The 22,740-nt window shown below is 36.4% G+C and overlaps 1 protein-coding gene across 10 annotated transcripts in view; it reads left to right on the top strand.

The window, feature by feature from the left end:
* Positions 1-22,740, top strand: part of TTC37 (tetratricopeptide repeat domain 37) — a 78,782-nt gene that overhangs the window by 13,221 nt on the left and 42,821 nt on the right. For all 10 annotated transcript variants that reach the window (XR_004967767.1, XR_004967764.1, XR_004967765.1 and 7 more), the window contains 20 exons: positions 858-956; positions 1,065-1,173; positions 4,348-4,488; positions 5,530-5,631; positions 8,142-8,281; positions 10,335-10,421; positions 10,508-10,611; positions 11,054-11,180; positions 11,753-11,932; positions 12,648-12,772; positions 13,684-13,937; positions 14,324-14,426; positions 17,069-17,245; positions 17,334-17,478; positions 17,639-17,717; positions 17,805-17,866; positions 17,985-18,041; positions 19,442-19,510; positions 21,141-21,215; positions 21,832-21,973. Coding sequence is in view for 3 of the 10 variants with exons in the window: in XM_036310707.1 (XP_036166600.1) it covers positions 858-956; positions 1,065-1,173; positions 4,348-4,488; positions 5,530-5,631; positions 8,142-8,281; positions 10,335-10,421; positions 10,508-10,611; positions 11,054-11,180; positions 11,753-11,932; positions 12,648-12,772; positions 13,684-13,937; positions 14,324-14,426; positions 17,069-17,245; positions 17,334-17,478; positions 17,639-17,717; positions 17,805-17,866; positions 17,985-18,041; positions 19,442-19,510; positions 21,141-21,215; positions 21,832-21,973 (2,377 nt within the window). In the remaining 7 variants the exon portion in view is untranslated. The remainder of the gene's footprint in view (positions 1-857; positions 957-1,064; positions 1,174-4,347; positions 4,489-5,529; positions 5,632-8,141; positions 8,282-10,334; positions 10,422-10,507; positions 10,612-11,053; positions 11,181-11,752; positions 11,933-12,647; positions 12,773-13,683; positions 13,938-14,323; positions 14,427-17,068; positions 17,246-17,333; positions 17,479-17,638; positions 17,718-17,804; positions 17,867-17,984; positions 18,042-19,441; positions 19,511-21,140; positions 21,216-21,831; positions 21,974-22,740) is intronic.

Genomic DNA, 22,740 nt, shown 5'->3' with positions numbered 1-22,740 from the left:
TAATGATAACTGCTTTATTTAAGTGTGTTCAGAAACAAGTGTATCATCTAGTTTCCATGTGGATTATTTACATTACCTTTTTTAATTTTATAAACCCTTGTGCTTGACTAAGTTAGCAGTAAAATTTTACTTTATTTATATGGACTTTATACCGTGCTTTACAAAGAAAATTTTAGAAAGTAAACTGTATTATGAGTTTTCATTATAGAGGCATAGGAAATATTTTTAAAACTGTAGAACTTATATAACCAAATGAATGGCATCTTTTAAAGTGCTTGCCTTGGATCCTCGTATTGCTCTTCTGGCTCAAAACATTTAGGATTCTTCTTTTGGAATTTTTTTCCAAGTCAGTTAATGATACTGTATAAAAAATATTTTATTATTGTATAGTCAGTCATATTTTTGGTATTCTTTTACCAAAAGTATAACTTAACTTCATAAAACATATTTTAAGATTAAAAATTTGCTTCCATTAAAGATGTTCTAAAGAACATGCTGGTGATTTCAGAAGAGATGTTTTAAAAATAATCTGAGCAGTAGCAGTTACATTATCCTATAAGGCTCTACTTCTCTGGTTGACTAGTTTGTAGGGAACAGCAGACTTATAAGAATGTTTCGTTAAATTAATGTTGCCAATTTATAGTTATTTCGTATTAGTTCAGTGCAGTCCACTGGCTAGTGGAGTTAGATTGTATTCCAAAACTTATAAATACATGTTTTTCCTCATTGAAATGATCAGGGCCATACCATAAAATGCAATTGCAGTTAATTGAGTGTATAGCTTGTGTGAGTTCAACTGTTTTACATTGTCATTTAAATATGCTACAGATAATAGTTTTTTTGTTTATTTGTTTCAGCTTTTAACTGCTTTTGAGAATGCACTGGATTTATCAGATAAGATTCCTAGTGAAGATCATCAAGTACTTTATAGACATTTCATTCAGTGTTTATCCAAAGTAAGTTGATTTTTAAAATCTCTAATGTGAGTTTTCTATTCTAAATAGGAAAGTGTCCAGAAGTATATTTTATTGCTACTTAGTTAATTTTACTTTTATATTTTCAAGTTTCCTCATGAGACTGCTAGGTTGAAGAAGGCCTGCGAAGGAATGATAAACATCTACCCTACTGTGCAATATCCATTAGAAGTGCTTTGTTTGCATTTAATTGAATCAGGTAATTTCTTTATTATAGTGTGTGTCCTAGAGGTGTGTGAATGTGTTGAGTTATGTTACTATGGATGTTACTAAAATTGTTTTAGTGCCTACCAGGTATAAGGTATTATTTCAAAATTTCTGGACATAAAAAGAAGTACAATGTAATCTTTGTGCACATGGAAAGACTGATACATATAAGAAAGTGTAGTGATGCATAGGAATTATGAGTTGTTGATCAGTGAAGTATTTTTGAAGGTGGGGATTGAAGAAGGTCTTGAATTTTCAATAGGAAGTAGATAAACAGGAGGAGGTAAAATGTACTCCTGATAGAGGACAGAAAAGAGGAGAGGTCAGGAAGGAAGGTTGGGAACCTGCAAAACAACACAGAAGGCAACCAAAGAGCATTTCTCCAGAAAGGAGATTTGCAACTGATGGTTAGGAAGCACTATCTTTTAAAATCTGAGTTATTGAATGGAACTTAGATTACAGTAATGGAATAAAACTAGGAAGAAGTGGTTAGCAGGTATAAAAAGAAGCAATCCGGGGACTTGACTGGCTGCATTTAAGGGGAGGAAGTGGAAGCATGTAAAGGGAAGGTAAGCTTTTAGAGGGGGAGGAGAAGGATAGCAGTAGTGTCACCTGGCAGGAGGGTTTTAAGAAAGGGCTAGTTAACATGAACGATGAACTGAGGTGAAGAAAGATGAGGCATGCTGAGACTTTCAGTACAAAGAGTATGATTGTGTGTGTGTGTGTGTGTTTCGCTAATAGGAAGCTTAGTTCCAAAATTACCCTGTTTCTTCAAATTTTTACAGTAGTCCCAAGGTATTTCCAATATAAGTGGACTGATTTTCTTTATTGTGTTGGCTCTGGTACCCATCCCTATCCCATTTTCTGCTGTAAAAATTGCTGCTAAGAAAATAATGGCTATTTGGGTGGTGGACACATGGTGCAATAGACGGATCTTGTAACATAGAAACCCACACCTGAAACCTATATGGTCATGTTGACCAATGTGACCCTAATAAATTTAATAAAAATAGAGAAATTGATGGCGAATATTCACTCTTTTCTCTCTATGCCTGCTCAGCTATTAGTGGTTTGTACCTTTTCTTCATTCTTGACCTTTTCTTCATATGCCAGTGGCACAAGAGGATACTTTGAAATTTCTTCCAGAATTGAATGCTTTCTCAATAAGCACATTTATGCCTGTAATGTTGATTTGTCAAGTAAATACATATATTCCAAAATCCAACAAAAATATAGAAGAAATAAGATCAACAAATATTCTGTAGACTTTTGCACCTAAATTCAGTATTTGACAAAGTTCTCTAGTAAAGAGATAGCAAAGGGATTATGCTGACTGATTAGAGAGTTAGAGAGTGTGTTGATTTATGTGAAAAAAAATTCTTAAAGAGGGTTTGGGTGGGTATTTGCAGAATTGAAGGAGAGTTGTGTATCCTGGCAAAGGGGAAGTGGGTTGGGTGGATATTTACACATATGGTACACCAAGGTAGAGTGCTTTTCCTGCTCAGTATTTCGTTGTAAGAATCTGTGGAATGCAGCAGTTTAGGCTTAAGTTTGTTCTAATGTAAATCAGTATTCTGGAGTGGAAGTTTAATAGTTAATGCAGGAGAGTAGGAAGCTGCTTAATGTTTCCTTTTTCCTTTTTATTGCAAACTTTTAATACAAACTTTCTGTGTATTAAGAACTTGTGAAAATCTCCAAGGTCTCTATCCTTCTCCAGAGTACTTTAGTATCTGGAATTTGCTACTTGATAGCAGCAGTGACTCACTGACTTCTCTTCTACCGGGGACAAATATATTTCATTCTTATTTGTCGTCCTTTGCATGTGGAAACTTGAAGATTGATTTTCAAAATGCCTCAGTTAATAAAGCTTCACAAAACAAATAGTGAATGGCATTCACAGTAGTCATCTGATGAATGTTATTTCATGCTAAATGACCTTTTTGATTTATTTTATTTTGCTTTATTGCTGAAATGGGGGAGGATAAGAAAGCTTGGTTCTTTAGTCTGAAGAGCTTAAGGTTTTGTGTTCTAGAAATATTAGAAAATCCAGGTGAAAATAAAGAAATGAATACATGCTAGTTTTCCCCCTCTAATTAGGGTTATTTAAAATAAAAATTCTATAGTAGTGATCAATTTCTTTGGGGTGTGAGAAATGAATTCGTTATTTTAAAAAGCTCACTTTTTTTTTGTAGTAAACTTTAGGAAACAGAATTTTCATAGGTATTACTTAGTATCTACCTTGAACTCTTCAGAGTACCTTTATCCTTGGAGATTTAGTATTCATCAGCCCCAAGTCTGGCTTGTCTTATTGAGAAATAATATTGTCAGTCTGTTTTAAAGCCATTAAATCTAGAATCTTGGAATCTTTTAAATGTTAAAAAGAGCAGATAAGTTAAATAAATGATGTCTTATCAGTTGTCATCCTCTACATTTATTTACTAGTATTTTCAACAGGAATTAATATGGAGAAGAGGAGGATTAAGGGTTGAAGCTGGACTATTCCTTATCTATTTTTTAGTTCAATTTAATTTCACTTTCTTAAATTTATAGAAAGTAAAATGGATTTTTTAAATATATAGTTTGATTCCTTGTCTCTCTACACAAGATCAGTTGTGTTATTGCTGCCGATGGTTTTCGGGAACACTATAGAGAATTCCTCTAAGTGCCATCTGGTCATATGTAAAGAATATCTTACACGGGGCTAAACATGAATGTAATCCTTCCAAATCTCTTTTTGTTTCTATAATTGTACTCCCAGATATTAACAAAGGGGGACATGGTAGGAAAGTCTGCCTTGTTTTAAAAGTTTTTGTGTTCCTCCTCTGCTTTTGGAAACTATTTTCAAGTACCTATCTACACTTTGCTTACCTGTGTGCATTTTGTGCGCGCACGCACAGTTCTGGTACCTTAAATATGGATGAACATGGAAAGATGCACTTTTTATCCCAGGGTTTTTTCCAATAAGAACAGTTAGTTTAGCCAAGATATTAATACTCTGTCATGAAGTATGTTTTTGTGGAGTAAGAGAGTTTTGACTCAGATGGGTGAAATTTTAATAGCCATTTCGTTTTCTTTTTTAAGACAGCTTTTGAGATTTAAGTTATGCAGGTTTTGGTGCTTACAAATTTGGTATATGTATACTAATAACTTTTTCTTTTAATACCAGGAAGTCTTACTGAAGAGGGACAACAGTATTGTTGTAGACTAGTGGAAATGGATTCAAAAAGTGGTCCAGGCCTCATTGGTTTAGGCATTAAAGCATTACAAGACAAAAAGTATGAAGATGCTGATAGGAACTTAAGAGAAGGTAAGTATACAGTGGATAGCTTGTAACATGAGGTACTAGTCAGTAGGTATTTATCTTTGGCCCTTTCTTTAAGGAATGTATATTTCAGATAGGAATGAAAAACAATGAATTTACATACTGGGGAGTATGCTTAAGTTTGAATTCCAACTCTGCCACTTATAATTTCAACACCTGGGGAACTTAATTAAACTCTCTGTGTCTCAGTGTCTTCATTTATAATAATATCTCCAGCCTTACATTCAAATTGAGATCTGAATGACACGTACAAGCCTGGCATTGGAAGGAGCATTTCAGGTCAAGAAATGAAGTAGCCTGAGGGTAGAGGAAAGCTGGGCTTCAGGAAACTGCTTGTGGTTTGGCCAGGTTTGCGAATGAAGTATGGGAGCAGGAAGGGGCAAGAACTGAGGCTGAAGAGGGGCTTACAAACCTTGTTAAGCACCCTAGGGCAGTAGGGAACCAGTGGAAGGTTTTAAGCAGAGGAATTTCATAGTGACATTTGTATTTTTAGAAATATTCTCACCACAGTGTAGAGGATGCAGTGATCTGGGATAAAGATGATGGAGGTGTGATTAGTCCGGTGTTAGAGAAATGGATAGGTGCCTGGAAGCAGTGTGGCTTTGTGACTGATTAGATGTGAGAGATACGGGAGAGGTGGGGTGGGGGTCTGATTTGTTTTTTGTTTTGTTTTATTATTTATTGTTAATCCTCACTCCTGAATATTTTTCCATTGATTTTTAGAGAGAGTGAAAGAGGGAGGGGGTGGGGGAGAGAGAGAAATAGAAACATTGATGTGACAGGGACACATCGATTTGTTGCCTCCCGCACAGTCCCAGACCAGAGCAAGGGGAGGAACCTGCAACCCAGGTATGTGCCCTTGACTGGGAGTAGAACCCAAGACCTTTCAGTGCGTGAAGCAAATGCTCTACCCTTGAGCAACATCAGACAAGGTGGGAGGAGTCTGATTTGTTGAGTAGATGGTGGTGCCATTCATCTCAGTAGTTACGGCAAACTTGGATTTTGTGCTTGCTTTTATCCTTTTAGGGTTAAAAGAAAGCCCTCTCTGCACAACTGGATGGTATCATCTGGCAGAAGCCCAAGTCAAAATGCATAGACCAATGGAAGCTGTTCTTTCATGCAATCAAGGTATTCTTGACATGTTTAAGTGTGGCCACCCTGTTTCTTTTCATCTTAAAGGAGAAAGATAATGGTTTTAAAAAAACAGGTATAGCCTGGTGTGTCCTAGGGCCTTCACTAGTTCTTGATTCCTCTGATGTAGATAAGGAAAGGCATCTTGGAGCCTATCTGAATGGCATGGGGTAGAAAATCACAAAAAGTGATTCACTGCTCTGATACAGCTGGAGGCCCAGCCTCTGTAGTTGAGAAACAATTCACCCTGGTCCATTCTAATTCAGCCTCTTTTCCTTCCAGTATCCTTGATTTGCTTCTTATAGATGCATTGGCTAAGTGCTAACCTTTGGTATATAGCAGATAGGGATAGCCATTGTTGTGTTTCAGGATGTTCAGTTTTATCATGTTATGTGAAGATAAAGGTTTTAAATTTAGATCTGTTCTGTTTTAAATTCAAATATTTTCATATAGAGATCAGGGAAGAATTTATACTTAGCTTTAAATTATTCTTCATGTATATTGCTTTGGCAATTTATTCTTATTGTAATGGTAATCCTATCTAATAAAAGAGAAACATGGTAATTAGCCGTACGTCCGCTACCCTTCCCATTGGCTAATCAGGGTGATATGCAAATTAACTGCCAGCCAAGATGGCGGCTGGCAGCCAGGCTACTGACACGAACAGGAGGCTTGCTTGCTTCAGTGACGGAGGACGCCAACGTTCCCCAACTGCTGCTGCTGGGCTCTGAGCTGCTAAGAAACATTGTTACAAATATAGAAGCTAAACAAAACCCCAGCAACCTGTTTTCAGTCAGCCGGGATCTCAGAGCTGGAGTCACAACAAAGTTTCAAATACAGAAAGTAAACAAAGCCAGAAACCTGCTTTCAGCAGCGAGGTCTCACAGCTAAAGCCGGCTCTCAGCTCCAATGACATCCATAAATCCAAGAATAAAAAAAAAAGGAAAAAAGGAGTGGTTGGGAGCTTCAGTCACCCGCCAGCCTGAAAACGGCCCTCAGCCCCTCACCCAGACTGGCCAGGCACCCCAGTGGGGACCCCCACCCTGAAGGGGGTGTGACCAGATGCAAACAGCCATCATCGCCTCATCCAGGCTGGCCAGGCACCCAAGCAGGACCCCCACCCTGATCCAGGACACCCTTCAGGGCAAACCAGCCGGCCCCCACACGTGCACCAGGCCTCTATCCTATATAGTAAAAGGGTAATATGCCTCCCAGCACCGGGATCAGCGGAGCCATGAGGCCTCCTGGCCCCTGGAGCAACATGACAGGGGGCAGCGCCCAAACCCCCTGATTGCCCTGCGGCTCTGTGTGTGACAGGGGGTGGGGCCACAACCTCCCTATCCTCCCTGCTCTGTTCGTGACAGGGGAAGGCGCCCCAACCCCCTGATCGGCCCTGCTCTGTGCCTGATGGGGGAGCTCCCCAACCCCCTGATCGGCCCTGCTCTGTGTGTGACAGGGTGTGGCCCCCCCAAACCCCCCATGGGCCCTGCTCTGTGTGTGACAGGGTGGAGCCGCAACCTCCCCATCGGCCCTACTCTGTGGGTGACGGGGCGGTGCCCCAACCTCCCCATCGACCATGCCTTGAGTATGACAGGAGGCGGCGCCCCAACCCCCCAATTGGCCCTACCCTGAGTGTGACTGAGGGTGGCATCACAACCCCCTGATCGGCCCTGCTCTGTGCGTGACAGGGGGGAGCTCCCCAACCCCCTGATCGGCCCTGCTCTGTACGTGATGGGGGGAACTCCCCAAACCCCTGATCGGCCCTGCTCTGTGCATGACAGGGTACGGAGCCCTAACCCCCCTGATAGGCCCTGCTCTGTGTGTGACAGGGTGCAGAGCCCCAACACCCCTGATGGGCCCTGCTCTGTGTGTGACAGGGTGCGGAGCCCCAACCCCCCTGATGGACCCTGCTCTGTGTGTGACAGGGGGCAGCGCCCCAACCCCCTGATCGGCCGGCTCCGTATGTGACAGGGGTGGCACCACAACCCCCTGATCTGCCCTGCTCTGTGCGTGACAGGTGGCAGAACCACAACCCCCTGAACTGCCCTGCTCTGTGCATGACAGGGGGTGGCGCCCCAACCTCCCCATCGACCCTGCCTTGAGTGTGACAGGGGGCGGCGCCCCAACCCCCCAATCGGCCCTACCCTGAGCATGGCTGAGGGTGGCATCGCAACCTCCTGATCCGCCCTGCTCTGCATGACAAGGGGCAGCACCCCAACTCCCCAATCGGCCCTGCTCTGAGCCCGACCAGGGGCTACGGGGCAGGCACCTAGGGATTGGGCTTGCCCTCTGCCACCCGGGAGTGGGCGTAAGCCAGCAGGTCGTTATCTCCCGAGGGGTCCCACACTGTGAGAGGGCACAAGTGGGGCTGAGGGACACCTCCCCCCTCCCCTGCCAGTGCACAGATTTTTGTGCACTGGGACTCTAGTTAATTATATGTCTCTTAAAAAGAAAAAAAATGTGAAGTGATATCGTTGTCTTCATTCAGATGTCCTTAATTTTGTCAGCTCTGAAGAACATAGATAATGTTGGTGTGTCTGGTGGCAGTCTTCATCAGAAGAATCTTTGTCTTCGTTTGAAAGCAGAGGCTTTGATTAAACTCCCAGATAATGAATCTGCAGAGGAAGCAATTTATACTCTTGACCAGGTAGATTCATCATCAAATTTCCCCCTTCAACTTACTTAGTTTCCAATCAATGAGGCATCAATCACTTTTTCCTTATTACAAGTATTTACTTACATAATTTTGTGTGAGGGGTATGCATTCACTTTTGTAAATCATTCACGTAATTGGAAACTCTTCAAGCTACATTTTGGCTTCTTGGTTAAGTACTTACAATTCTTTTCATATGATACAGTTTCTCTCTAGTTCTTGCTCTTATTATTCTCTTCTATATTTTCCCTGTTAGGTTACTACTTAATTATTGCTAATTTGGGATTTTAAATTTTTTCTTACAGAAAATATTTTATCAGTTACAAGAATAATTAAGGAGACTAGTAGATTCATGGTAGAGAATGTTATTTCCTGGTTTTACTCAATAAAACAATTAAATAAAATTTATATTTTAATATTTTTGGTTCAAGCAATTTATAATTCCCTGGCAAAAAAACCTAACTAGTAAATTATGAATTATAACAACACAGTGTCTTTAAAGATTTTTGTCAGATAAAAGCACTTTTTAATCTAAAAATTACTTTACTCAGTATATTGCAAGGTTTGGACTTTTAAAAAGTCATTTTTTGTATATTTCAAAGGGCTTTGCATTTCATATTATTTCTTTAGATTTGGCCCAGTCGTCAGCATCCTTTAAGAACTAATATCTTATTTTCTACTTGCCTTCCGACCAACTGTGTTTTGTGTGAATGCTCTGTAGAGGTCTTTCCAATATTATTTTATTACAAGGAAAACAAAAGTTTCTTTGGAGAACTGGTAGAGTGCAGGTCTGAGATAGAGGATGTACAAGATGAGCCCAGAACATCTTACAATGCTAGAAAGCAAGGGAACCTTAACAGGACCCCAGCACTGTGTCAGAAGAGCTCAGGAACTAGCATGAAGGATTCTCAATGGCTGACGAGTGGACAGTTTGAGTACAAGTAACTGCAGTGAATTGAAAGGCATAAAATCTGTTTAAATCCATGTGTTCATGATAATACAAAAAAAAAAAAAAATCAAAGCATCCCCAGTAAAATAAGTCTTTGAAGGAACCAATTGAAAAGAAAGAATTAAAGCAGTTATCTTGCTTTCCCTATATGAACTGTTCCTAAGAATAATCAAATAGATAATGAGAGAAGGGAAAATTTCTCTTTGTTGAAGTATTCCACAAAGGAATGATAGGATGAGAAAAATAATCATCATTTTTGCAATCTGTAATGAATGACTAGATCTAGGCATCGAGTATTGATGGCTGCTAGCATCATGAAAAGACAGACAAGTAAACATAACCAAGTGCAAGTCCATGTGAGGTATTCTTGCCAAAACATCAAGCCTAAGTCAGGTCAAGCTTCTAAACCTAATATACAGAAGATACAGGAGACAAAGGGACAGGTCAATGCCATGACAGTATCTTCTGCAAAAAAACAGATTACGAGAAGCTGACAAATGGCCCATATTTTTCAACAGTTAAATTGTAATGGAGGGGGAAAAAAGAGATGGAAGGGAATCCTAGAGATTAAGAGACACTTACGAGACCTATTAGCTACTTGAAATATTTGTACCTTGTTTAGATTTTGATTAAAATAAATAAATTACTCTAATGGACAATTGAGAACTTTAAATACTGACTAATTATTTGATGTTATGATGTATTGGTTTTGTTTAAATGTTTATAATGGTAGGATGATTATGTTATTTAAAAACGAACTTAACTTTTAGTTATAGATGCTGAAATATCAGATCAAAAGTTAAAATATGTGGAAACAATCTAAATAAGAGTGTGATGAAATGGGTGGAGGTACAGAGAAGAAAAGATTGGCTTTGAGCTAAGAATTTTGAAGTTGGATGATGAGTACATGTGGTTTTATTATACTCTTCTCTAATTTTTTATGTATTTGAAATTTTCCCTAATAAGTTTATAGATAATGAAAGTGTTAATAGCTATAGAATTCCAGACCTCTTCTATGGTCATTCTTTAATTAAAGCAAATATTGCTGCATTCTGTTGAAGGAGATGTGTGTAGCAATTCTTTGCAATTACTTTCTAGGTTTCTGATGCAAATAATATCCCAGGACTTTTGGTTCTCAAAAGCTTGGCCTATCTGAACAAAGGCTCATTAGATGAAGCTTCAAAGGTCAGTTTTTTTCGTTCAAGGTGAGATTCTTTTAAAAAGTTGTTATTTTTATTTGGAAATGGAATTGACAGATATCTACTTCATAGATTATGGAAGACGTTCTCTCTTCTTACCCTGACCTAGCTGAAGCTCATGCCCTGGAGGCCTTTATTCATTTTTCCAAAAAGGACTATCTACAAGCTGAAAAATGGTAAGGATCTATAGATTGCTCGTAGATCAAGCCATATCTTAGTTTTTTACATTTTTCAAAAATTCAAAATAAATGGGCTTGATAAACATCTAGTTTTGTATAAATTTGATCTTTGTAAGCTGTATTAGTATTTTTAAGAAATGTATTTAGCATATAACACAGTAACTATAAAAATTTCCATGATGAGTTTGAAATGTGATCAGCTGATTAGCATGTTCAGTAAGCAACATAATGTTTGGTGTGAACACTTAGCACATCGGTAGTGCTAAAGGCCATTGTGCTTTTTAAAGTTTTTTCTTTTTCATTATAATCTGAATCCTGAAGTAGTGACTTGTTTCAAAATCAGCATCCTTGAATCATTCAAACTTTGATTGCTTCAACTAGGAGTCTGCTATATCATATATATTTTAATATTCCTTTTTACTTCCTTTTGGTGATTTAGTTTTCAGAGAGCTCTTGAGAAAGATGCTGAAGTTGCTGAATATCATTACCAACTTGGGTTAACATATTGGTTCATGGGTGAAGAAACAAGAAAAGATAAAACAAAGGCTCTTACCCACTTTTTAAAGGTAAAGTAAGTGCTACTTTCAATTCTTAATTGAAATGGATTCATTATAAATTCAAAAATAATAATTATATAAGGTACTTAAAATTACTACTGAACTCTTTTTCATGTTTCATCTTTCACACATAAGGTTTTATGAGAATGTTATATGGATTTTCAAGGAGAAAATTGAACCATAATAGTTACTTATTTAAGAATCATGAGTTATAGAAATAAGACACTATTATCTCTGGAAAACATAGTTTTTAAGTAATTCTCACTGTAGTTTTATGGGCATATGAGCCTTATGTAACTCTAGATGTTAAAGTCTTATTTTGACTAATAAAAGCAGATTCATATAATAATTCAAATTTCACATTTCTTTAAACAAAGATAACATTTTTACACTTATAAGCAGTGACGGCCAGTTTTCATGTCTGTTTTAAATCTTATATTAGAGGGTGTTTTGGCATATTTTTATATATGTTTAATAAACCTGTTTTTTTTCTTTAATCTGTGTATTTATATTTTGTGCTTTTAAAGGGACCCCTTCAAACAAACTTTAATATTCTATTATTATCAATTTTTAATTGGAAGGCTGCCAGACTGGATACATACATGGGCAAAGCCTTCTGCTATTTAGGTCATTATTACAGAGATGTAGCAGGAGATAAAAACAGAGCCCGTGGATGTTATAGGAAAGCTTTCGAATTGGATGACACTGATGCTGAATCTGGAGCTGCAGCTGTTGATTTAAGCGTGGAGCTTGAAGAGATGGTATGTCTAATAACAAAAACGCTTTTGTCTTTTGTTTTTATGTGAAGTGTAGAAATAGAAACATTTTTATATATATACTAGAGCAGGGGTCCTCAAACTACGGCCCGCGGGCCACATGCAAATACAAATATTGTATTTGTTCCCATTTTGTTTTTTTACTTCAAAATAAGATATGTGCAGTGTGCATAGGAATTTGTTCATAGTTTTTTTTTAAACTATAGTCCGGCCCTCCAATGATCTGAGGGACAGTGAACTGGCCCCCTGTTTAAAAAGTTTGAGGACCACTGTACTAGAGGCTCGATGCACGAAATTCGTGCAAGGGGCTTGGCCCTCACAGCTGCAGCGGCTTGCCTCAGTCCTCGCAGCCCCAGCTTTGTCCAGAAGGTCGTCCAGGAGGACGTCCGGAAGGTTGTTCGGCAGTCTGGTCTAATTAGCATATTACGCTTTTATTATTACAGATACTTACACGTTATTATTTTTATTCTATTTTGTAGATGCAATGGAAATTTTTTTGTCACTGTTTGTAGAGTTAATTTTTTTCCTTTGGCAGACATTAAAATCCTCATCATTTATTGTTGAAACCGTAGTTTAGTGTATACCAGTGTAAGTTTAAAAAATCAAGTGGTAAATGAAAATATATTTGAGTACTTTACATAAGTGTTCTGTATTTTTGTGATATTTGATATTTCTAATATTAGTCCTTTCTTCTTATTAGGAAACTGCCTTAGCTATCCTAACAACAGTAACTCAGAAGGCAAGTGCTGGAACTGCCAAATGGGCCTGGCTTAGGCGAGGACTGTACTATTTGAAAGCTGGTCAACATTCTCAAGCAGTGGCTGAGTAAGGCACCTTATTGTATTTAAACTCTGTTAAACAGCCTAATGGTTTCTTAAACTCCATTTGTACCCCAAATGAACTTTATAGGTTGCCTCTTGCCAGGTTGTGTTTTGAGGGAAGAAATAATAAAATTTATTTAAGGTTGATCGGTTCTTACTATCTTCAAGGCACTGGAGTTGCAAAAATGGATTAAATGATGTCCTGTTGCTAAGGAGATAGCCAATCTAGTGAAGTCTAATAGTAGCATACATAGAGTAGGTTCTCCATAGAAATTCAAGGAATGATGAAAGGTGAGGTTATTACCTTTGTTCTCCCAAAGACATACATTGTTTTTGGGCAGTGGAGACATTGGCAGCTTGAATGGCATTTGGAGCAGCTCATTTTTCGTCATTTGGTTTGAAGTACACTTAAGGGTAAATACAGTATGTATATTTGCATAAAGATAAAGTTGCTTCTGATTTATGTTAATATCTATAATATAGGCGTTTAAAAATTTTCCTGGAAATGGAATTTAATCAGAAATTTAAAGCATTATTCCTGTTTTCTAACTGTGATTATTTCTGTTTTGGTAGGATTGGTGTGGTTTGGAGATGAGGCATACTAAGATATATAGCTATTCTGGTAGGATAGGATGAAATTTTTCCAGATAGTCAAAAAAAGAAATTCTGATTAGCACTTCTTAAAAAAAGTTAGTTTGTTCTTACTTATTTTGAAATTGTAACAAAATTTCTTAGTATTAAGAAATATTCAAAGCTATGAAAGGAACAGGTATACCTGCATTTAATAGCACTTTTACAAATAGAAGGAAGCATGGATATGTGTGATTCAGTTGAATTATTTATTTTATATTTTCCTTTCAGATGTGGAAGTAGTTCTATTACTTTGAGCTCTCTTATTGTTTCTTGAAATTTTAGTTTACAGGCAGCATTAAGGGCAGACCCAAAGGACTTCAATTGTTGGGAATCATTAGGAGAGGCATACTTAAGCAGAGGTGGTTATACAACAGCCTTGAAATCCTTCACAAAGGCCAGTGAGCTGAACCCAGAATCCACATACAGTGTGTTTAAGGTGGCAGCAATACAGCAAATCCTAGGCAAATATAAGGAGGCTGTAGCTCAATACCAGCTGATCATTAAAACGAAAGAAGATTATGTACCTGCTTTGAAAGGTAATTTTTTTAATAGCTCCTTTGACTTTTGTGGTACTAAAGTACAAAATCCTTGGGTGAATTTCCTAAATGTATTCAGTAACTTTCAAAAAGGACTTCTTGCCTGGCCAGTGTGACTCAGTGGTTGAGCTTCGACCCATGAACCAGGAGGTCACTTTCGATTTCCTCAGGAAATTCTTAGGTTCCATATGTAGTTTTTATTTTTTTAGTACCTGTTTACTCTAGTAGAGCCCTGTCATTTAAATTCCTTACTAAATATATGCAAGACCATGCTTTAAAATAATTTTTATAAAATACTATTCAGTTTTGTTTTCTGGAAAGTGTCTTTAATATGCTAAGTTTATTTTTTACATGTTTTTAACAACTACAAACTTATCTGGTTTTAGGTTTGGGTGAGTGCCATCTCATGATGGCAAAAGCAGCTCTAGTTGATTATCTTGATGGGAAAGCTGTTGACTACATAGAAAAAGCACTGGAATATTTTACTTGGTTAGTATTAATCTTATTATTCATTGTGTTTATTTTCTTAATATTATAATAAAGCCAAATTTAGAATAAATTCTATTTAGAATAAACATTCTATGTTTATTTTGTTATAGTGTTCATTATTCAGAATATTAAGCATAAAGAATAATAGACAAACCAATTAATTCTACAACATATTCTAATACATATTGTATTAACTTAGCGCTGGAGAACAGGTGTAATTTCTTGCTCTCAAGTAGGTGACATGCTGGACACATAGGGAAAGGTGGGAAGGAAGAAGCTATCTGCTAGTGGAGCAGCAGCTCTGATAACTCTGGGTTAGTGTTCTTTCAGGAGGCCTGGCAATGTGAGTATCTAGAATTGGAATGAGTGGGAAATAGGGCTTCAGATGCACAGTGTGCTTTCTTTCAGTGGTAAGGGCCTATTTTAGGCCTACTGGTAGGTCTAGAGGTAAAGGGAAATGGATAATCTGATTGCTCCTGGAGAGAACCTGTGCAGGAAAAATGTGGCGCCTAATAACAAGAAAGGAATCAGAGAAATTTGAGTAAATCTGATATTTTATTGAACTGAGCTGAGTAGAAGTGTTATTTGTGGTAAATGGCTTTAAAAGGTCTGCAAGTTAGACAAACATTTGAAGTGTTTTGCTCTTAAACGTCTTTCTGTGTGTCCCTTCCTTTCATTTCCTACTTGCCTTCTCTGTTCCTTCTTGATTTGGTTTCTCCAAGGTTGCTTTGCTTTGAATATGAACCAAATATGAAATGAAAACCTTAGCCTTTTTTCTCCCACTGATTTTTATTGCTACCTTTGAGGTCTCACATGAAATAGCTCTTTCCAAAGAGGGAGGTATTGTGAAGAAGGCATACTTTGTTGGAACTATATTTAAGAGTACATGGTGAACCTTTGAATGCTGATACTTGAGCTAAAAATACTGCCTTTCTTAGCTTGGGAAATTTTGTTCCGGGAAGCAGGTAGCACTCACAACCAATTATAAGGTGGCACATGAAACTTTTAAAGTGATAACCCCACCCTGGCTGGGTGCTCGGTGATTAGAGTGTCCCTTTGGAGTTCAAGAGCACATACCTGGGTTGCAGGTTCCTCACCCTGGTTGGAGTGGTTGCAGGAGGCAACCAGTTGATGTCGCTTTCTCACATCAGTGTTTCTCCTCTCTTCCCTCCCTTTCATTCTCTCTAAAATCAATGGAAAAAATATCCTCCAGTGAGGATTTACAAAAATAAAAATAAATGATAATCCCCAAATTTATATTTACTTCTAAATTTAAAAATTCACACTAACACAATTCTTATGTAAGGGTGATAGAAGTTATTTCAGGTCACAGATATTTTTTATTGAACTTAAAAGGAGATAAGTGTATAGACTGTTAAAATTGTTTCTCTTCATTTGTATCTATTTTCTTTTTTCATGCTGTCAATTTTAGAAATTATGCTAAGATATTTAGGCAAAGGAACTAGAAATAGTGTTGTCCTTCTTCCTGGTCATCGCAGGGGTTTTCAGTGATAACTGCAATAATTATTCCTACTTCCTTGGAAGATACTAGAAAATGATTTTTGGCTGGACTCCATGAATAGAAAAGGCTATGAAAAATGTTCCATCTGCTTGTCCATCTGCCAGTAATATAGCTGTTTGTGATAGCTGATTATCAAAATTTGGCTTAAATGAAATTGCTGTGTTTTATTTATAAGATCTCAAGAAGAGAAAAATGAAGAGAAATGTATAGCTGAGATTTTTCTCTTTCTAAAAAGAACTCCCCTTTATCATCATTATTAATATTGCTGTTTACTTTTTGAGCTTGTCTACTTGCTTCAGTAAATATGAGTTTTTTCATTTTTATGTTTTGACTTTTGGAATTGGTCTCAGAGAGTAAAAGTCCTTTGGACTACCAAATATATTTGGTATGTCATACATTTACTAGTCTTCTTTTTTTTTTTTTTTTGGAAGATCTGAAAGCAAACACTTGAGTTTACAATAATCCACTGTGAAAAAGACAGTTAACAGCTTTACTGCTTGGTTATTAAGCAAACAAACAAACACAAAGAACATAGTTTTTAAAAAGTCAATATTAAATATAAATTGGTTCTGAAAAACTTATTGATTTATCAATGTGATTTCTGCTACTTCTAACAAAAATAGTGAAGAGTACCAAAGAAATGTTTGTAAAGTTTCTGGTTCTTAACTTAAAACAATCACTTCGTTGCCTGGCCAATGTGGCTCAGCTGATTGAGTGTCATACACCAAGAGGTCACAGGTTAGATTCCGGTCAGGGCATATGCCCAGGTTGTGGGCTTGATCTCCACTGGGGAGCCGGTGTTTCTCTCTCATCCATGTTTCTATGTCTCTTTTCCTTCCTCTCTCTCTCTCTAAAAAAAATCAATAAAAACATTTTTAAAAATACACAAAACAATCAGTTCCTTCTCTTCCCTCTACCCTTCTTCCTATTACGGAGGTGATAAGGTATAATTCAGTTAGAAGGAATTTAGTAAATCATTCACTGCACTTAATTAAGGAAGTAGATTTTAATCAGGACTGTATGTATAATTTTTCTTTTTTAATTGTAAGTAATAATGAGGGAGATAGCCTATACTTTTTGGAAATAATTTAAAGGAATTATGCTTTTTTTTTCTCTCCAGGGCTCTGCAACATCGAGATGATGTTTCTTGCCTTTGGAAGCTAGTTGGGGATGCTTGTACCAGTCTGCATGCTGTCTCGCCATCTAAAGTGAATGTTAATGTTTTAGGAGTCCTTCTAGGCCAGAAAGAAGGAAAACAAGTATTAAAGAAAAATGAGCTCCTCCATCTAGGAGGAAGGTAATTTACAAAGATTGCCAGATAATGACATTCAAATTGAATAAGGGCATGATAACCAAACATAACATCCACTTTTATATTTCCATAGGTGTTACGGGCGTGCTTTAAAACTGATGTCTACATCTAGTACATGGTGTGATCTTGGAATTAATTATTATCGTCAAGCACAACATCTAGCAGAAACTGGCAGCAACATGAATGATCTTAAAGACTTGTTGGAGAAATCATTACATGTATGATTTTGATAATTTTTTCATAAACTTAAAAAAAAGTGCTCTGAAAAATGTTATTGATAAAGAAAATAACTTTAGTGCTTTTACATTAACCACATTTATCTTGATATATGTGCTGACATTCAAAGAGTTAAAAAAATAATTTAACTTTATTTTTCAGTGTCTGAAAAAGGCAGTGAGACTCAACAGTAATAGTCACTTATACTGGAATGCTCTTGGTGTGGTTTCATGTTATAGTGGTAAGAATTAATAACACTTCAATAATTTTAGAAGATTGCTCATTTCAGGTAATAAAGTTCAGTTTCATTAAATTCTCTATTTTTCAGCTATTAAAAATTATGCCCTGGCTCAGCATTGTTTCATCAAATCAATCCAGTCGGAGCAAATTGTGAGTGTTCTATGTGTCGGTCAATGAAAAAGGACTTTGAAATTTAGTGTGAATAATTTTCTGAGACTTCCCTGGAGACAAGAGACCTAATTTTTATACATATATATATGTATTTTAGAATCCTGTTGCATGGACCAACTTGGGAGTGTTATACCTTGCAAATGAAAACATTGAGGTAACTGTGCTGACTGCTTTGTCATATTAAAAGTAATGAACATTTCCTATACATGATCTCTTCATAATAGCACAATTTCTTGTGGAGAAATACTTCACACCTTGTTATCTATCCAGTATGCTCTCTAATATGCTAGATAATTAATGACATTCGGTTTATGTTATTGAATAATGAATGTGTAAGATTGATTTTCCTTTCCATACCACTCAAGAAATTTATGGTTTTATAATTATTTTGGTTTTCCATTTAGAGATTAAAACAATTCTATGAATTATTTGGGTATTTATTTTTTTTGTTTTTTGTTTTTATCTGTACACATGTAAGAGGAGTCCCATGTAGGTGATGTTGAAGGTAGGGTGATGAAATAAGGGAGACGATTAGTACTCTCTAGCAGCTTAAATTTAACATTTTTGGGGGGTGATTTATATTTGGTTTTAGCTGATATTAATCCCTTTATAAACCACAGTGTAATTTGTTATACTCAAACAGTTAGAAAATTGGGCATGTGTTTGTAGGTGATGTTTAGAAGTTTCTACAAACCCACAGACAACATCTGTACTGTTTTGTTTCAGCCAGCATATTGAAAATCACTGTTTTAAAGTAGTGTTAGTAATATTCTTAGGAATACATTAAGTCACAGCAGAGATTGCTTTAGAAGATTGTAAATAGAACAAAGAAAAATATTAATGTGTATCTTATTTGAAAAAATACATTATTTTTTAATTTAAACAAAGCAAGATCTTAGTTAATAAACCATGGATGTGGTTTTGCGATAACATGACACATTAGCCCGTTAGCTTACTTTTTTAGAGGAAAAATAAGACTGTTTTCTGTCACACATAGATTATTGAGAAAGTGATATAAAGTAGCATATAATGTTATTTTTTGTATCAGGAAAAAAAAATGACATGCAACTTAATGTGCCCAAGTACAGTATCTTTAAAGTTTCCTGACTGCTTAGCACAGATTATGTCAACCACTCTTGTTGTCTAGTAGCAGTTACGTATCTCAGACTTTGTTGGTTGTTAGTTTTTATCCTCCCAGCTAAGCTCAAAGAGAGGGGAATAGATACAGCCTTACTTACTTTCTTCAAACCTAGGAAATATATGGGTAATTTGTTAAAAGTTCTACCAAATGTAAAGTGAACATCTATATGCCCTTTCACTGGGACCAGAATCCCTAAACCTGTAGAGAAATCTGATGTAGCCAGGAGTGTTCTGGTGGAACACTGATTTAAGTGTTGCTAATTGTGTTTAAGCAATTTTAAGTTCATACATGTATTTATGTTGATAAGTCTCGGTTTTCTTATTCTCTTACTTTATGATTTTTAAACATAAACAATTTAATATTAAATGTATAAAATGACTTGATGTATTATTTTTTGTTTTTTTGTTTCCTAGCAAGCTCATGAAGCTTTCAAAACTGCTCAGTCCCTTGATCCATCTTATTTAATGTGCTGGATTGGACAAGTAAGACAACATTTAGTTATTAATAATTCTGTTGACATAAATAACCTATTAATATAAAGTGGTATAAATAACCTATTAATATAAATAACAGTGATCATAATAATAACAGGCCCTTTGTTCACATTATTTCAATTGAACTTTCATCAGTCCTTTGAGTTGGTGGTAGTTGTTAAACTTTTTGTAGATGTGGAATTGAAGCTTAGAGACACTGAGTATTGTGCCCAAAGTCATACAGCTTGTAATGATTAAGCATTGATTTGGGAGGCTTTTAACCCCATCAGTCTGACATTATTATGCTTAAAGAATAAACCAAGAGCTATGTAATGCACATTTACCCCTCCCCCAAATGAAAATTTACAATATCATTTTGATTGTTTTCTCATTTTCTGTAAAGTTTTCATAATTTTATTTGGTACTTGTTTATATGAGTCTGCCAACCCCCCCCAAATTTAGACTTTTGTACTGCCAAATAGGAATCAGGATACTTGGTTGTGATCTGAGTCTATCACTGACTAATTTTTTTTTTTTTTTAACCTTAACAAAATTGCTGGATTCAATGTTCTCACCTGAAAAAGAAGGGGATTATAAAGGGTAGCCTCTAAATCCTGTGTAGTTGAGAAATTAGTAAGTTGTTGATTTTATCTTATTTTTTGTTCAGCGAATACTAGAGGCATCACCCATATCAGAAAATCATTAATCTGGGTTTTGATAATTTTTATTGTACTTTTAACTTTTGGGTCTAATTCTAGCTAATTGGTGAAGAAGCAGAGTTAGCAAGGCAGACTTCCTGTTCCCGTTAACTGTGGTAGCATCTGGGAGCAATGGCATTACTATACTAATTTCTATGTAATTATTGGACACAAGGGGCTAAAGAATTTTCATTTCTAACTGTTCCAAGGGATGCTGCTGCTGCTGATCCAAATGTAGCACTGCTCTAGGCTCATTCATCTTAGATGTTGTCAGAAAAGCGTATATTTTTTATTTTTCAGATATTGTAGCTCTTAAAAATAATTTATTTCAAGATATAACTAGTAAATTTAATTAAAATATTAACAATAGAAGTGAAACTTAATATTAATTTTTTAATAATATTAGTAATAAATGATAACTAAAAAAACCCTAATTTCTTTAAAAGATAGATGGTCTTGAAACTAATTCTAAGATATTACATAGTCTCATAAAATCAATAGCATAGGTATACTATTTAAAATCCTGAGGTGGTTTTAAAAATGAACATGTGTGACTCTCCCCCGTATCTATGGAAACTAGGGGAGAAGACCTTCTTTTAAAAAAGCTACCCGGTGAATCTGAGCTGACCATGTGATTAAGAATCCTATTCCAGACAAATACCAGTATGAATTAGTCAAGGGTGAGAGGAGAGGAAGGAGGTTGCAGGTGGCATTCTGAAAGCATTTGTCTGCTTTAAGGTCCAATTTAATAAGTCATTCTTGTTCTCTGAGCCATGGGAATATGGTAGCTAAGACTGAACTAGAAATTAACTTTACTTTTAAGCACAGCTTTTTAACCTTTGTTTTTTCCAGTTTCATTGATGATAATGATGATGATGGTGATGATTGATGATGATGATTTCTCCTTTTAAACACATTCAGAACCTCTTTTTTCTTTATAGGCCCTTATTGCAGAGACAGTTGGAAGTTACGACACCATGGATCTTTTCAGGCACACCACAGAACTCAGTATGCACGTAAGAATTTGAGCATTCTTCTTAGGATTCACTAATGAGAAAAGTATTATCCTTGTTGAGAAAATGGATACTTAGTGGTATCAGATGTTAATGACAGCACTTGTCTCTACTGTTCATTCTTTCTCAAAGGCAGATAAGCTATCTTTAATTAAAGACATCAAGATCTGATGAAATGACATTGGTATTCAGTAGATACAGTAGTAGTCATGTAAAGTAGAAACCGAGACTCTAGAAAAAATAAACATAAGATAAGGACTAACTTGGTTGATATTTCTAGATTATTTATGAAAGTGTTTTACGATTCTTTTGATTGGTAATTATTACTTTGACCTATGAGAATGGTGCTGAAAAGCAGCAAACTAAACCATCAGGCGGAGCTCTATTTTCTGCACTTAATTTATCCCATTTGATTCTTCTACTTAGGGTTGAAGCAAGTGATTTAAATATGTTCTTAGCTGTGTTATATCATAGTGAACCTGTAAAGGCACTTAACAGTTGACTTAAAGAAAACTAAGGTGTGCTATTTATTGTATTGAAGTGCATTGTTTCATTTCTTCATTTTGTATTGGTATATTTATTACCCTATGTCCACTTGTTAACTTCGGCTTTTTTAAAGACTGAGGGAGCAATCGGTTATGCATACTGGGTCTGTACTACATTGCAAGATAAAAGCAACAGAGAAACAGAGCTGTACCGGTACAACATCCTCCAGATGAATGCTATCCCAGCAGCACAAGTTGTTTTGAGTAAATACATAGGTAAGGCACCTGTTATATAATGGCAAGATATTTTAATAACTGTTGAAATAATTTAATGAATTTTTTAAATTAGTTAATTCCAAATTAAATATTAGTATTTCTTAAGACATGAATTTGCCTTTTCTACCCCCAGTGGCCAAGGAATCTACTTTTTAAACTTTAGTAAGGACTTTGAAGAGTGATGAAATGTTAGCTAATGATTCAAGAGAAAAGTGATTTCCATGGCCCTAACCGGTTTGGCTCAGTGGATAGAGCGTCGGCCTGCGGACTCAAGGGTCCCAGGTTTGATTCCGGTCAAGGGCATGTACCTGGGTTGCGGGCACATCCCCAGTAGGGGGTGTGCAAGAGGCAGCTGATCGATGTTTCTCTCTCATCGATGTTTCTAACTCTCTATCCCTCTCCCCTCCTCTCTGTAAAAAATCAATAAAATATATTTTTTTTAAAAAAGTGATTTCCATGTTGCAGTGGAAACATTTTGGAGCCTAAAGGGCCCAAGTTGCTTCTATTCTAGCTCTGCCATTTACTTTTGCTACAGTCTTAGGCCATGTATTTTACTTCCCTTAACTTCTTTTAACCTTGGAAAGTAGAGATAACAGCACCTAGGCTGTAGCGATGTGAGAATTAAATGAGATAATGTGCTTTAAGTTTCAAACCCAGTGCCTTTAACCTCCCACTTTAATACCTGATTTTTCTTTAAGATACTGGAAAAATATGTTTAGAAAAAGGATAGAATGGTGAAGTTTTATTAACCATCTATGATAATAATT

This window comes from Myotis myotis, unplaced genomic scaffold (assembly GCF_014108235.1).
Source record: "Myotis myotis isolate mMyoMyo1 unplaced genomic scaffold, mMyoMyo1.p scaffold_m19_p_5, whole genome shotgun sequence".
Taxonomy (NCBI): Eukaryota; Metazoa; Chordata; class Mammalia; order Chiroptera; family Vespertilionidae; genus Myotis; species Myotis myotis.
The sequence above is the reverse complement of the archived record's forward strand: the minus strand, read 5'-3'. Positions and strand labels throughout refer to the sequence as shown.